This window comes from Chenopodium quinoa, unplaced genomic scaffold, assembly GCF_001683475.1.
Source record: "Chenopodium quinoa cultivar QQ74 unplaced genomic scaffold, ASM168347v1, whole genome shotgun sequence".
NCBI lineage: Eukaryota > Viridiplantae > Streptophyta > Magnoliopsida > Caryophyllales > Amaranthaceae > Chenopodium > Chenopodium quinoa.
Window position 1 is genome coordinate 6,188,453 of NW_018742914.1, and position 16,325 is coordinate 6,204,777.

Genomic DNA, 16,325 nt, shown 5'->3' on the forward strand with positions numbered 1-16,325 from the left:
GACCTCGAGGACGGTCAACTCCTTCGGGTTCCTCATAATCTAAGTTAGACAGGTGGAACATGTCATGAAGTACATGAGTAGCGTCACGAATAATAGAAGGATGGCTGGAGGACACTCGGTCGTACATCGAACGGAACTGCTCCAACTCCTCCTGTTCACGGTCGGCCGTTTGATTGTCTGCATGCTCACCAATAACAAGCGTCCTCCAGAATGAATGGACCTGGTCAACATGTAACGACGCCCTTTCTTCTGTAATAACGCGGTGAATGGTGCATGCGCAAGGTAATCCATGAGTTACTGAAATAGTACACCCACACCGAGTATACACTTCGTCAGCCAAGTCCCTCACCCTGTTCAGCTCAGTGAGAATCAACCCCAAGCAGTAGTGCGACACACGACCTTGGAGAATCTTAAATATAAAATGGCTATACATCGTACCATGTCGTCGTCTGGAGTCCTTTAGAGAGTTCCTGATGTCGTTCTTCTGAGTTTCAATTGACTTGTTCAGTCTAGCGAACAGTGTATCCAAAGCAGCGGTCGATGAATCAATCCAGTCCTTGGTAGCTCTATGAGCGCTCTCAACTGTACATGTTGTAGTGTTCCCAAAATGAAGTACCTGGTTTGTCCAATATTTGACAAACTTTTCCCTGTGAGGGACCCATTGATGCATCACATAGTCCACCAGTGCCGGACACCACTGGTACGAATCCCTGAAGTTAGCCAATGCTCGCTCATACGCTTCCTCTGTGGTAGCATGTAGGATCTTCCGCCACTTACCATTCACCAATCTCTCTGCCATTTCCAAATTCTTCTTGAAAAGGTTGTAGGCTTTCACTTTCACGCAGTTGTTGATGTGCCATGTGCACAATAAGTGGTTCGATTCGGGAAACAGCTCTGCTATGGGGGCAAAGAGACCTCCCTCACAGTCGCTGACGATGGCTGCTGGATGAACATTAGGCCCGATGTAGTTTCTCAGCTTCTCCAACACCCAATAATAACTTGGAGCCGTCTCATCCCTGATGATTGCATGACCAATCAGAAAGTTCTGGTTCGTTGGAGCCATCCCAACCATCTCAACCAGAGGGAACTTGTACTTGTTTGTCTTGTACGTTGAGTCGATCAAAATCACAATTGGCCAAGACTTGATCATATCAGCACAATCAGGATGCACAAGGAAAAGATGAGTCACCTCCGCTGTATCTTCATCGGAATCAAACCAGAACAGGTAACCACGTGATTGTGCCTGGTGTAGCAGCTGCTGTATAGGGTTCCTTCCCTCTGACCGTTCAAACCTGAGTTGCTGTCTGACGTTGATGTGTCTTCGGTTTGGATGGTCTTCTGGAAATTTCTCTAACACAGATGCTAATATTTTAGCAGGCTTCACTTGAGCATCACTCATTTCTTTCACAACTAGTTTCGCAGCGATGACCCTCTTCATATACTATCATCTCATGGTTGTGATACCCCCATTTAGAGTAACCTATCACTTCCCAACCGTCACGACTCCGTAGTTGTCGAACCTTTACTCTGAACTCACACCCACAACCTTTCCGCTTTGTGTCAAACCGAGTGGCTGTACGAAAATCTCTTTCTTCTCTTTTGCGATAACGGTCACATCTCAAAATGCGATCCATTCTACCATCCCTTTGAGATTTATGAGTTGCTACTACCAAGCAAAATCCAGCTGCAATTGCAACCTGTTTTGCCCAATCAATCGCCTGTTGAGCTTCTTCGAATGGACCATCATGTCCAAATATCCCACTGTAATCATTTCCGTCTCCACCATATTCCTGCATCAATTATATATTACAATAAATACATTTAACGGATAATACATTTAATTCTATATTTACACAGAATTAACACAAAAAAAAAATAATTATATATAATCAAACTTAATTTTTATAAAAACCCAATTCGAATTTTCAAACTAAATTAAAAATATACCATTTCGAATTTTCAAATTTAATTTTAAAAAAACTTATTTCGAATTTTCAAATTTAATTTACAAAAAACCCATTTCGAATTTTTTTAAAAAATCATTTTCGATTTTTTTTTTTACAAAAAAATTAAATAAAAAACAACAACAAAATAAAAAAAAAAAAATTAATTATTAAAGGTGGCGTCTGCCAGGGCTGCCACAACCACTGGACTGGCGCCTGGCAGGGCCGCCTCACCCAGTGGAGTGGCGTCTGCCCAGGACGCCAGTCTGGTGGTCTGGGCGTCTGGGCTGGACGCCACTCTGGTGGTTCTGGCGTCTGGCTTGGACGTCCAGGCTACGGTTTGGGCGTCCACCCTAGGCGCCGGAGCCACTCCGACGGTAAACCGTGAATTTTAACGGTGACTTACCTCGTTTTCCGTCGACGACGACGTACCTCCGGCGTCCCCCGCATCTCCGGCCTGCCCTCCGGTCTCCCCCGGCGAGCCAGTACGGCTTCACATTTTTTACACCGAGATTATTTCAATTTTAGAAAAAGGGCATAATAGTCAAATCATATCATATTTGTGGGCTTTATATGGTAAATTGCGGGCGATGTTTAGCGTTTCACTTAACCAAATGTATCGATATGTATGTTTGTTGAACCTCTAACATTTTGTTAAGCAACTTTTTGCTCAACAATGGCGTTGTGGTTAGACTCAAATTCTGAACCCCAAACAGAGAATGAAAAGGCTGATTTAGCCGCCATTGCTGCCCTCAAAGTTTCTACTGCTCTTGAACTTAAGGTTCTTTCTCTTTCCCTCTTTCTACCCTTTTCTTCTTTACTATTAATTCTTGTAATTTCAATCTTTTATGTTGCAGATTGTTATTATGCTTCAATGATTGATGCTGTATATATTTATATGTTTTGTTGATTTATATTCTGAAATTAAATACCCAGTTACTATTAGTTCATTTTCAACTATTTCTCTAATTAATTTTATTCGTTTGTTTGGAACCTTAGATTTCTAATTATAATTGCCACTTCCTTTGTTCTGGCAATTGAAATAAAATAAAAAAAATAAAATAATAAACTCATTCAGATTACCATAAATGTTGAGATGGGAAAACTAAACTCATTCATTTGTGCTTGTTTTTATTTTTGTTGTACTAAAAATGTGAAAAATTGGCCTATAACGATTAATAAAATTTGGAAGAATCATTATTTTTATGCTATATTTTCTGTTGGGTGTTTTTTAGAATGAGGGCAATGAGTATGTTAAGAAGGGGAAGAAGCATTACAAGGATGCTATTGATTGTTACACTAGAGCTATAAATCAGAAGGGTTTAGGTGAATCAGAGACATCGGTTTTATTTGCGAATAGAGCCCATGTAAATCTTTTATTAGGAAATAACAGGCGTGCCCTCGAGGATGCTGAGCAAGCTGTTAAGCTTTCTCCGACGAATGTCAAGGTTTGCCACCCCCTTGTTTGTAGAAATGTTTGAAAAATGGGATTTGCTTGCTGAAGCTGATGACATTTTGTTTAATGTATTGGATTATAGGCTATATATCGTGCTGCTAAAGCTTCGTTTGCTTTAGATATGTTGAAAGAGGCTATAACATATTGTGAACAAGGACTTGAACTGTCCCCTGATAACGAAGACCTGAAAAAACTTGTGAAGCTAGCTAGTGGGAAATTGGCAGAACGTGAGAAGCATGAGGCTGAAGTTGCCAAAGCTTTGAGAGGCGCTAAGGTATACAGTTATACCTGTTGTTTTTTAATGAAGGGGTGTTTTCTGAATTGGCAGGTTCTAAATATCGAATGTGCAGGACCTTCTTTCTGCTTTTGAAGATAGAGGATTAAAAATTGGCAAAGCAATGTTTCGTGAACTTACTGGACTAAAGAAACCAGTTCTAGACAAGAGCAAGATTCTTCATTGGCCAGTGGTTCTTCTCTATCCAGAGGTTATGTCCAGTGACATAATTGAAGACTTTTGTGAGACAGACATGTTTTCATCCCACCTAGATATAATATCCTTTGTTGCTTTCTTATATTTGTTTGTTTTGTTTCTAGCTTTCTTTTGCATGTATGGAATGCATAATATAGATTTATGATATTGCGACTTTGTCAATTTGCTTGATATTTTCATGGTAAGTTCATCACATTCAAATTCATTACGGAGGTTTTGGAGGATAGGATCATTTATGGATACCATGATTTTTTTCCTTGATGTCTAATTGGGGATCACTCCAGTAATATACCTGATATTTCTACAGATGCTGCCATCAAATTTTTTATTTTTTATTTTTTTAATTTGCGAATCTTTTTCTTCTTTTTATGTGTTTGTAATTTCCTTAGCATAGAAACATGTTTTCAGAAGATTGTCCTCCACTGCCTTGGGATAAGGAAAATGAGTACACTCGTGAAAATATTGAATTATACTATGAGGTAATCTATCTTTCTTTCCCTTATTGCTTTCCGAAGGACATTACAATAGTTGCTTATCTAATTATTGGTGTCTTTTGTTTTGGCTGTTTATGGAAAATATGAACTGTATCTCTGGGCTCTGGTTACTCAGTGAACTTCACAATACTTACTGAAATGTTTTGACATTTTGACAGAGTTAATATCCACTGTAACATACAATTTTTCTAGAGAAATTTTTTGTTTTCCAATAAGGTACTCTAAAGTATCTTCCTGGACCTACCAGTATGTCACTGCATTTGATAGTTGGTACTATGTGGGTATTTTCTAGCTAAGGTTTTTGATTTGGCACCCTGTACTTAAGATGCTCTACAGAATGTTTGTAGAAGAATTGAATCTATGCAGGACTGCTACATAGCAACGTGACAACCAGTGGACTAACTTTACATAGATCTAAAATGGTTGGTCTTGCATACATGTCCTAGTATAGTAGCATCTGACTGTCTGTCTTATGGTTCTTTGGTCTGTGCATTTTCCAATGGTGAATTATGGATACCAATGACTGATGCTGTAAACCTTAGGTTGGCTCATCAGTTTGCTTGTCAAAGACACGCATTTTGCATTATCTTTTGGAAGGTAGTCCAGGTGCTGGTGCAGTGAGCATTGATGAAGAAAAAGATTCTTCAAATTATGAAAGCCCTACAGGTATTGTATAATTTACAGTTTATCATTTAATTATCAGAATAAAATAAAATTTTACACACTAGATCAGCGAATATGTCCATGCTTTTTCTATTCAATTAGTGCTAGAATACATAAGCTAAATCCTCGACATTTGTGCGTAGTTTATCATTGAACTTTGCTAACTAGGGATTGAAATTGCCTCTACGATTGTGCAATGGAGATATAGGTTGACTGTTTTGAGTTACTTTCTTTGAACTTCATGCATTTCCTTTCTAAAATGGTAATTCAGTTTTTTTGGGGGCTTCAGAATGTCACTGCAGCTAAGTGCTTTCTTTTCCTTTAAACATTCAATTTGTGTTTCTATATGATAAATCTCTCCAATGGTGAGAATTGAGGGAGTTTCTTTAGGAGAGAGAGTATTTTTGCAAAGGATAACTTAGCAACTAAAAAAAAAAAAGTTGCTAAGTTTAGATACTCAACTTTGAGTATCATTTGACAAATAGTGTGGCCCTTATCAATATTATAATATGTTTTGTAATTTATTTAAGTTTTAATTTAATTTAATTTTTTTTTAAAAAAACTTTATAATATGATTTGGTGGCCCATAAATTGAAAGTGACATTTAGTATACTTTAGAAAGTCTCACCATTGGAAAATTAGACTTTACATGAGTTGCTAAATTGAAAACTGTGTTGAGTATCACTATTGGAGGTAAAAAAACAACTCATTTTGTATTTCAATACTCAAAGTTCATTCTCACCATTGGAGATGGTCATTTTAGAAATGTTGTCCTTTTTAGCTTCGTAATTGTTGGGGTTTTGTAAGATACATAAAGCTTATGCCAGGATTGCCAGCCATCTTCAATTATGTGATTACTTGTCAGGTAAAGGCCCGTCCAGATGGGTAAAAGTCAACGAAAAAAGGACACTTCATGATGTGCTGAAGGAGCCAAATCTTGTTATTCCTGGCATACCAGGTACATTCCGTACCATTCTTCTACTTGCTAAATATATTTAAAACATGTGAATAAAAAGGGTCGGGTGGCAGTGTGTAAAAATCTGTATTTGAATGGCAAAGAGGGTGAGAAGGCAGGGTTGCTGCTAGCATGCTAGTTGTCTTAAAAATCATAACTTTGCATTTTCTTTTCCTTACCTTGGCTAATTCATTTTGGTACATGCAGTTTTTTACATAGTGTCTAAAAGCTCCACCTTCTACAACAAATTTAAATCTGGCAAATGGGCACTCCCTCAGGTGCCTGGTGAAGATACTGCCTGAGTTAGACTATTTTCCAGTTGATGTACTTGAGGTCTGAGGAGACAGTGGCTGCATTTCTTTTAGATGGACCATTACATCTAACTATTTAATTAGCAATGCTCAAGGAATCCTGTATGAAGATGAAGAAAGGCCAACCATGTACCAGTGCATATGGAGTTATGATTCTTAACTAGTTATTAGTCTTATTACTTTGGCGGTGCCATGGATCATTGTATGTAACATGAAAACACAATTTTCTTTTTAAATTTTAGAGATAAGTTATCAATTTTGATTTTGTTATTGTAGGTACTCAATGCCTTGGTAAGTTAGAGGTTCAGGTTCTAGCCTTGTTTTCTTTCATTAAGTGACTGCATATGGTAGTTTGTTGTTAAGTTTTGGAAGTTGTGTAAAACCCTCTCCAGTCTCCATGAAGGCTTCTCTACATGTACTCAGGAATGAATGAGATGCAACACCCGATTAAACGCAGAAAACCTGCATGTATATATGAATGGAATTTAGTGAGAAAAGTAACTGGCTAACTGAGTAAATCTGCTGATAGTATTTATGATCTATAACTGGACATTCTTCAGAGCATCAATGTGCTATATATATATCTATAAATTTCAGAGTATATCAGTTGGAAATTGCATCAGTAACAATCATTATCTAAAGCACAAATGGACTTGTATCTATAAATTTCAATCCTAATCCCTCCATTCGTAATATTGTATTTTCAATCCTAATCCCGCTATCGGGAATTATACACATTGTCCCAACCCCTCACAATTTAGCTACTTGTATAAAAATTTTGTATGATTTCATGAAAAAACTGAAAGACAATGATAGTTGAGCTATTTTATTAGTGACATTATACAAAAACTATTAATTTGGATGGTGTGTTCCTCAAAATTCATCAGAATTTCTTGGTTTAAAGCAGTAGCAAACCATCGTAACAATGTTAAGCAAAATCCATGAAGAGATAAATTTGTGTTACCCGTATCTGTAATCTTATAACATACGGAGTAATAAACTAGTACATGACCTTTTTTATTAAAGGTGATAGACTGATTGTATTGTTGCAAGAGTTATATTGTAACATCATGTTTCCATCCAGAAAGAGTAGCAAACCATGTGAAAGATTTAACATAATAATTTTGGAAAAATTGAGACATTTCTGGAGCAATCACCAACAATTTGTGTTTAGGTAGTATACAATCAAATGTTTATATCGCTCAAACAAGATGCCATTAAATAAATATGAAGATCAGCACCCTAGTGAAAAGGCGAAATCACAGTTCAGTGCTTTCCTCTTTTTTTGATGACAAGTACCTATCATAAGAAATGAATGGAAATTGTTAGATTGAAGTTGTTTCCTGGTCTTTACTTCAGCATAAAACACAAAAGAAGAGATGAATCAGCAGTTATCCCAGTGCCCAAACTATGAAGATGTATAAATCAAATAACAATTCATCCTCATCCCTAGCAAAAATCTGCCAAGTCGAGTAACTACCAGAGAAATATTGGAAGCTACCTAGTGCCCAAACTATGAAGATGTATAAATCAACTAACAATTCATCCTCATCCCTAGCAAAAATTTGCCAATGTCGAGTAAACTACCAGAGAAATATTGGAAGCTAATAGCAAAGGAAAAAAATTGAGTGCCTTCGTGGCATTACTTAAGCTTGTAGAAAGCTGAATATACAGATGACAAAAAGTTGTGACCTTGAAAATTCTTCCAAAAGTTCTAAGCTTAAGCATGATGACGAAAAAATATAGATGATATCGTCATAACTTTTTCAATCCCAGATTGTATATATGAGCATCATGACACAGAGAGAAGACTCATTCATTGAAGAAATGGGAGAAAGACAAATATGTGTTAGTCAATTGATACAAGCAATCCACTGTTCCTCTCTTATATGTATAAGATTAGACACATACAGACTAACTCTTCACATAGGCAAGCAGGAAGTACAGGATAGATCAAGCAACAGTGCCAACTAGTTGGTGAACATCAAGTTACATCACTAAGCTTTACAAAGGTAAGGGTCATTTGTCTGGACTGATCAATTCAACAAGTAGAGCCAGGTACCAGTTGGTAATTGTGTTCTACTTGCTTCTTGACCCCACAATATTCCGAGAACTTGCTAGCCCCAGAATCCAGCTGAACTGCTGAAGTGGATAGGCTAAAAGCCTTTAAGAGTTTAGACAGTGGCATTAATGGTTGAACATGAGATTTTCTGTAAATTGCAAGAAACTGTGAAACTCAAGTTTACAAAAGATATGCATAACACCACCCCCCTTCCAACCAGGCAACCACTAACTGATCTCATAGTGCACAAGGTAAAAAATCTCAAAATAGTGAATATACAGAACAATTGAATATGTGACAACAGAGATCCAGGGGAGGGGAGGTCTCTGGTCCATGGATCAAGTTTCATGAAATTGCAAGCAAACTAGAAATAAATTCAAATCCGGCACAAGGTAGCTTTTACTTCACAATCAGAAATTAAAGATCCAATAAAAATAAGTGTGCGGATGTAAGTTGATTAATCTCACCCTCCCTCAACCCCTTATAAGAGTGAACGTGAAATCAATAAACAAAGAATGACCTATAATTATTTGACAATGAAGGGCAGAATAGAGTATACATGGAATTTTAGAAGCTGTGGAAATTCAGAAACCTTACCCATTAGCCCTTGCTAGAGGTGTCCACCGTGCGAGTCGTGCGAGCTGGGTTAGGGTTAGGTGGGTCGCGGGTTGGGGTTTCATGACACACGGCACGACACACGTAGGGTAGGGTGGGCCGGGTCGTGGGTTGGGTCGGAGAAGTTGGACACACCAGGGTTAGGTTCGTGGGTTAGACGAGTCGTGGGTGGGTCGAGCTGGGTTTGTGGGTTAGACGGATCGTGGGTGGGTCGAGCTGGGTTTGTGGGTTAGACGGGTCATGGGTGGGTCGAGCTAGGTTCGTGGGTTAGACGGGTCAAGGTGGGTTAGTGAGTTAGGGTGGGTCGAAGGGTGGGTTAGTGGGTTAGGGTCGGGTGGGTTTGTGGGTTAGGTGGGTTAGGGTCGGGTGGGTTAGTGGGTTAGGGTCGGGTGGGTTTGTGGGTTAGGGTCGGGTGGGTTTGTGGGTTAGGGTCGGGTGGGTTCGTGGGTTAGGGTCGGGTGGGTTGTGTGGTGTTTTAATTTTTACAAAATTAACAATTTGATGGCTTGCTCTTAATTAAGATGCCTACGTATCCTTATATTATAAAATAAGGAATCAAAGCCAGCGTAGTTCTTATATTGTACTTCTTTTGAAATTTGGGGGGGGGGGCTTGGACCTATCTTTAGAAAACTAAAATTTAATTTTGCAATTAAATTGTAATTTTCGAAAAATAAGTTGCCTACGTATCCCGAAAGAATCAAAGCCCACGTAGTTCTTAGCGTACCTGATTTAGACTTTTCTAGCCACCCATGTTTGTTGCATCATCATCCCCGGAAGCTGCATCATCCGTTGACGACTCCAATATCATCACAGGATCATCTTCATCGTCTTCGTCTTCCTTTAAACCTTGAGTTCTTCTTTCAGCTTGATCCCAATCTTTCTTACAAACACAAATTTGAATGCTTTCCGGAGTTAAGCGAGATCTTTTTTCATCTAACACTCTTCTACCTGCACTAAAAGCAGACTCGGAAGCAACAGATGAAGCGGGAACTGCAAGTATATCTTTTGCAATTCTCGCCAATATAGGAAAACTTTTTTTATGTTCTTGCCACCATTTTATAATTTGAAAGTTGTTGTTGGTCTCATGTTGATATGACAAATAATCATTAATAGCAAGTGTTGAAGAAGATGATGATGAGAATGATGTAGATGCTTTGTGTTTTTTTTTTCATAACTTTATCAAGAAAACCAAATCTAGAATCGGAAGTGCTAGTAGTAGTTGGTGTTGCCAAATCAAAACCATAAATAGATGCATAATGATCATAAAGGTCTCCCAAAACAGATTTGCATTTGTTAATATATTCACTAACATCATAATCGATACTTAAACTTGTATAATAAAATTCTAAAAGATTTTCCAAACCTTCAGCTTTGACACCGGGGTCAAGAATAGCAGCAATTCCATAAATGATTGGAAATTCACTAAAATAAGTATGCCACTTACGTTTCATGCTATCAAGAACGGGACGAAGTCCATCAATCTTCATATGCTCTTCGATGGTGTGAACAACTTTAACACACTCAATTATGACTAAATGAACGTTAGGCTCATAAATATAAGAGAAAATATGAGTTGCACTATCAAAAGCATTTAAAACATCACGAACAAAAGAAGCATTAGTCCAATGACTTTCGGTTATTAACTCAGTAGGATCAACACGAGTCTCATTGTAAAGTTGGGTCAAAATATCACGATACTTTATAGCATCACTCAACAACTTGAAAGTAGAATTCCAACGGGTAGGGGTATCAATAGACCATTGTCTTTTCTTAAGACCTCTCTCTTTACACATAGCTATGTACTTTCTTCTAACTGACTGAGTAATCCTAATCCATTTTATAACTGTTCTAATTGGGTTTAGCAATGGTTGCAACTCAGCGAGACCCTCTTGAACAGACAAATTCAAAATATGAGCACAACATCTAACATGCAAGAGACTACCACCCAACAACAAATTCAACTCGGAGTCATTTTTCAAATAGTCAATACACTTTGTGTTTGCAGTTGCATTATCAAGAGACAAAGAAAAAACTTTATTATTCAAGTGAAATTCTTTTAAACAATCCAAAATACGAACTTTGATGTTAAAACCGGTATGCCTTTCTTCCATAGCTTGAAAACATAGTATACGTTTTTGAATAAACCAATCATCATCCACCCAATGAGCAGTAATGCAAAGAAAAGGTTCGCCAAAACTAGAAGTCCATGTATCACTTGTAAAACTAACACGACCATCAAAAGTACGAAATAATTCAATCAAACCACTCCTATACTTATAATAAGAAGTTTGTGTATAACGTCTTAGGGTATTTCGGGGGACACGAGTAAATGCAGGTTGTAATGCAACTTTATTAAAATGCTCAACGTTTGCATTTTCACCGTAACTAAAAGGGTATTCATTAGCAATAACTAAAGTACTCATTTCATCAATCATTCTATCTTTATTATAAATGAAAGGTGTACCTCCGCCGGGTTGGTTCATGTATCCACCCAATTGTGTTTGGACGCCACCCCCCGAAGGACGGGGGCCATTTTCGAACAAGTCGTGTTTATTTTGCAAATGCCGACTCAAGGTTCCGGTTCCATCTCCCGTTTTCCAATTATATGACTTGACATTTGCACCTAGCGCCTTGCAAACTAGGCATGTACACGTGAACCTCTTTGGTTGACCAGGTTGCCATCCCGGGGGTGTGACCTCAACTCGTTCAAAATGTTTCCACACCCAAGAAAAATGTGCTCGACCTCTACTTTCACCGCCACCACCTTTCATAAATCAAATTATTAAAATTAATTTTTAAATGCTATTCATGAAAATAAGCTTTTAAATTTTAAATATTTTAATTATACTTATTTAAACGCATTTTTCATGGTAATTAACTAATTGTAAATCATAGAAAATTGGAAACTAAACTAACTTTATAATCATTAATAATAGTTTTTTTAAATATTCATAACAATAAAAATTTAATTAGAAATTACCTTGAGATGAAGGTTGAGATGTTGGTTGCGATGGAGGTGGCATAGTTGAACTTGATGATTGGTGGGACTCGTGGGAGAAATGTTGTGGTGGAGACGTTTGAATATTTTGCCTATCTCCTAAACCATAATCTCCATATTCATTGACAAATTGGTTTAAATTTTCCGTATTAATTTCATACGAAAAATTTGCACCACCACTCCTTTGGCTACCACTTCGACCACCACTTTGACTCCTTCCCATTCCTCCTCTTGAGCTCATTTTTTTTTTGTATGATTACTAATTATAATATGGAGAAGAACTTTTTTTTTTTAGAATCTTAAGAATACTAATAATAATATTAAGGAGATTTTTTTTAACAAAAATATAACTCTATATAACACTTGAGAATTTGAGAACAATAAGAATTTTTAAGTAAGAGAGAAAGAAAGCTTGAATTTGTGTGGAAATTTGAGTGAAATGGAATTGGTATTTATAGGAAAAATAGAATGGATGATCATACACTTAAAAAACTAGTCGTTAGATACAAAAAACTAGCCGTTAGATACAAAAAACTAGCCGTTTTTTTTTTAAAATGGGTGTTAGGCCGTGCGGGTCGTGCGAATTGTGCGGGCTGTGCGGGCCCGTGCGGGCTGTGCGGGCCGTGCGGGTTGTGCCGGCCGTGCGGGTTGGGTGGGTCATGCGTGCGGGTTGGGTGGGTCATGCGTGCGGGTTAGGTGGGTTGGCTCGTGCGGGTTGGGTGGGTCATTCGTGCGGGTGGGCCGTGCGGGCTAGGTTGTGCCAGGTGGGTCGGGTTAGGTGGGTTCACGGGCTAGGTGTGTCGAATTAAATGAGTCAAAACGGGTTGTGCGATTTGGGTCGAATCAAACGGGTTAAACTGAGCTGGGTTGAAATGGGTTGTGTCGAAAATTTTGGACCCACGACACAACCCGGATTAAATCCGAGCTGTGCCGGATTGAAACCGGGTCGGACCCACGTGACCCACCAGCCGTGCGAGTTAGGGTGGGCTGGGTCCAACCCGGCCCACTGGCCACCTCTAGCCCTTGCCCATCTGGAAAGTTGGTATAGCTGCACAGTTTCATTTGAAGCATGGCATGCCAGGAGTAGATAGTTGCGAGGCTGTACCATCCATGCAAACCTCATGAATAATGCAGAGTAAACACACATTGCTGCAGACCGGAAAATGACAACATAAAAATCAAATTAAAAGGAATGCGCTTAAAACTTAGAATCAACAATGCAACAAAGCCAGAATTGTCAACCTGAAGTCATGTTGCCTGATATCTTTTCAGGGGGTTTATTCATGTCCACAAGCCCCTATATACTCCAGCAATCATACAAATAATTTCATTGGTAAACTTCAGATAAGAAATGCACATAAAATTATCCTTACATCTGAAGAGAAAATGTCAACAAGTCCAAAACAGAAGTTCAGAAGCATACAGCGACAACAAATCCCCAATTTGCAACAGGCCCCCAGAAATGAGTTGTTTTAGGGCCAATAGGGCTGTTCAAAAATGCACGGAATGTAGAAGCCATGAGTCGCCTGTACCAAGTACTCCCAGAATTAGTAAGATGCGTTTACATCAAAGAGTTACTTCTCTTAATAAGCAAGTCTAAAGTGCCACACTTAATCAAGAATCACCGCCTACAAGATCGAAAACATGAAAATCTAGTTTCACTACCTACAATTTATCCATCACCCTCTTTAATGCTTTTCCTACATCAAGTATTCCTTTCCACTTCCTTCAAGCTACAAACAGATTTTAAATAACATATCCAGCATAAAACCCGGGAAAACAAAAATCAAATCGGAAAAATCAACAGTTCTGTGTATTAATTTGATTACATCACACCTTCCTATAATCATAAACTCGGATACTGGCAATAAGGTACACAGACTACACACAGTTTTAGTCCGGCTGTCAAACACTCCAATTCCGAGTTCAACACAAACTCAATTAATCAAACTCAGTGATTTCATAGCTTAATAATAGCCTAATTACACCCAAAACGTCAGCTTCTTGTACTAAATTGGAGATTTTAAAGCTTAATAATAGCCTAGTTACACCCCCAAATTTCAGCTTCTTGTACTATATGGACCCAAAAACCATCTAACTCCAATAGAATCATATCTCCATCAAAATGGAAATATTTAGAGAATGAAAATTATCAAACAATATAATAGTTAAAAATACCCCACAATTTTGTTTGGACAGAAATAATATTAATCAGGTTCAATAATCAGAGAATGCTAATTCATACATACCAACAATTTCCATTGAAATCAATGGATTTTCAAACAATAAAATAGTAAACTTTAGAATAATTTCACCCCTTAATAGTGAGATAGAAACAGCAAAGAAGCAAGAAATGGTTAAAATTCAAGAATATAACTCAATTCCCACAAAAAATGATAAATATGTGCATCAAGTATCAAAATATAACAGCAATTTATGATCAAACACAAATTTAAGTATCAATAAAAAAATTAATACATTTTAGAAAAGGGTAGGAAAATCAACAAAATTCAAGAAAAAAAACGGCGCAGATGAAAGGGATTGATGAGAAAAAAGTAGAGAAGAATTGAGAGAAAGACATACCGAAGAGTTAATGAAAGATTGACGAAGGAGCAGCAATGCCAGGAGAAGAAATGAGGAGAGAGAATCTGGGAAATGGTCTTCCTCTTTTTCTCTGGAAATTTACTTTCTATTGTTTTAAAAAAAAAAAAACCTTGCAAAGTGCAAACATCAAAGAGAGCTATACTATAACCTTAGTTTAGTAATTAGCTGTTAGCTTATTGGTAAGAGTTGATTGTATCAGCTACTTTAATTAATTGATTAGCTGATTTGACTAATTTATTGGTAAGAGTTTATTATATAGAGTTGTTTGATAAAATTAGCATATTAATTGTAACTATTTGTTAGCTAAACACATAAAATGACAATTTAGGACACTGGCAATTTATTTTTACTTAGGGCCTGTTTTCTTCACCCTAATTTCAGTTCAGTTCTATTTAGATTTCCTTCTCTCATAAACAGTTCAGTTCAATTCAGCTCAGCTAAGTAAATCAAAATAGACCCTTACTAGGGTAAGAAAGTGGGTAGGCAAGAATGTGAATTAGTGTAACATTTTAAGATAAAATTATTTTAACTTTTACAAATTAGCTTATTCGCCTTAATCAGCTCATTGAATAAGCTAATTTAAGAAAAAAAAAATTCTTTTACCAAATAACCAAATTAGATGATCTATGTAGTCAAACATTTAATTTTGTCAAATAAGCTTATTTATGGTCAAAACTCTAATTACCAAACATGCCAATATCTTCTTGATAAACGTATGAAACATTTTATTTTTACGGGGCAATGTTGTAAGATTACTGGTAAAATCGCTTATTAAAATAGCATATTTTTTTTCTTTTCAAATACACTATTTACGGCTTATTTGACATTGTTGTTTGTTTTCGGTTTTTTTTTTTTCTTAAAAAAAAAAAAAAAAAAACCCCAAAGCCAGGAAACAAAAAAGGTGTTTTCAACTTTTAGTCATCAATTATCAAAATAATAATGATTTTATTAGTAGATTTGTTATGATAATATCTAAATAAGGATGACTATTATCCCATGTACAATCTAGAATATTCTAGAGTTGGGTATTTGGTCTTATCCATTGATGGAACCCTAGGAAATGTACATTATATATATCCAGTACTACATGGAATATGAAATACAACGTAAAAAATCTTCCCTCATCTCTCTTTATTTTCTCTTCCATATTTAACACGTTATCAGCACCATTGCTAGTCAACTGAGTAGGATTACCAAACATTTTTCTAGAATCCCATATTATTATTATCATGTAAGTATGATCATAGCCCATAACAATTATAATTTAACATTTATCTAATTTTGCATGCTTATTTATTGGAATATCAACATATATAACGAATACAGAGCATGATAAATAATTTAAGGTTCCATTCTTATTTTTCTCCATGCTAACGTTCTCATCTTCTATTTCGTTCTTATTTATGCATGACTTGTATCAGGATTATTTATGCATGATTATAACGTTTAGTACATATTTTGGATACTATTTATATATACTTATCTTTTAATATTATTTTGTATAGTGAAAAATGTCAAACCTTGCCAAGCTCGAATTTGTGGCCCTAGATATTACCGGAAAGAATTATTTATCATGGGTGTTAGATGCTGAAATACACCTAGATGCTAAAGGGCTTGGTGAAACAATAAAAGAGGCTAATAAGTCAACACCTCAAGATAAGGCTAAAGCCATGATTTTTCTTCGCCATCACCTCCATGGGCTCAAAAATGAATTTTTCAACTGTGAAAGACCCA

At 36.9% G+C, this 16,325-nt stretch overlaps 2 protein-coding genes across 3 annotated transcripts; one reads left to right on the forward strand and one right to left on the reverse strand.

Annotated features, from left to right (window-relative positions):
* The first annotated feature begins 2,561 nt into the window (after window positions 1-2,561).
* On the forward strand, window positions 2,562-6,773 carry LOC110728037 (tetratricopeptide repeat protein 4 homolog). Of its 2 annotated transcripts, XM_021907648.1 has the most exons (8): window positions 2,562-2,724; window positions 3,179-3,391; window positions 3,482-3,673; window positions 3,750-3,950; window positions 4,288-4,368; window positions 4,926-5,049; window positions 5,912-6,004; window positions 6,209-6,773. In XM_021907648.1, the coding sequence occupies exons 1-8, from the start codon at window positions 2,620-2,622 to the stop codon at window positions 6,301-6,303; spliced, it is 1,104 nt and encodes a 367-aa protein (XP_021763340.1). In that variant the 5' UTR covers window positions 2,562-2,619; the 3' UTR covers window positions 6,304-6,773. The 2 variants fall into 2 exon arrangements, with proteins under 2 accessions (XP_021763340.1, XP_021763342.1); XM_021907650.1 differs by lacking the exon at window positions 3,179-3,391.
* A 532-nt stretch (window positions 6,774-7,305) lies between these two features.
* LOC110728038 (mitochondrial pyruvate carrier 1-like) lies at window positions 7,306-14,724 on the reverse strand. The gene is made up of 5 exons (XM_021907651.1): window positions 14,571-14,724; window positions 13,411-13,513; window positions 13,230-13,284; window positions 13,005-13,136; window positions 7,306-7,615 (listed from the first exon to the last, which is right to left on the reverse strand). Exons 2-5 carry the CDS (start codon window positions 13,504-13,506, stop codon window positions 7,572-7,574), a joined length of 327 nt encoding a protein of 108 aa, XP_021763343.1. The 5' UTR covers window positions 13,507-13,513; window positions 14,571-14,724; the 3' UTR covers window positions 7,306-7,571.
* Window positions 14,725-16,325: the final 1,601 nt, after the last annotated feature.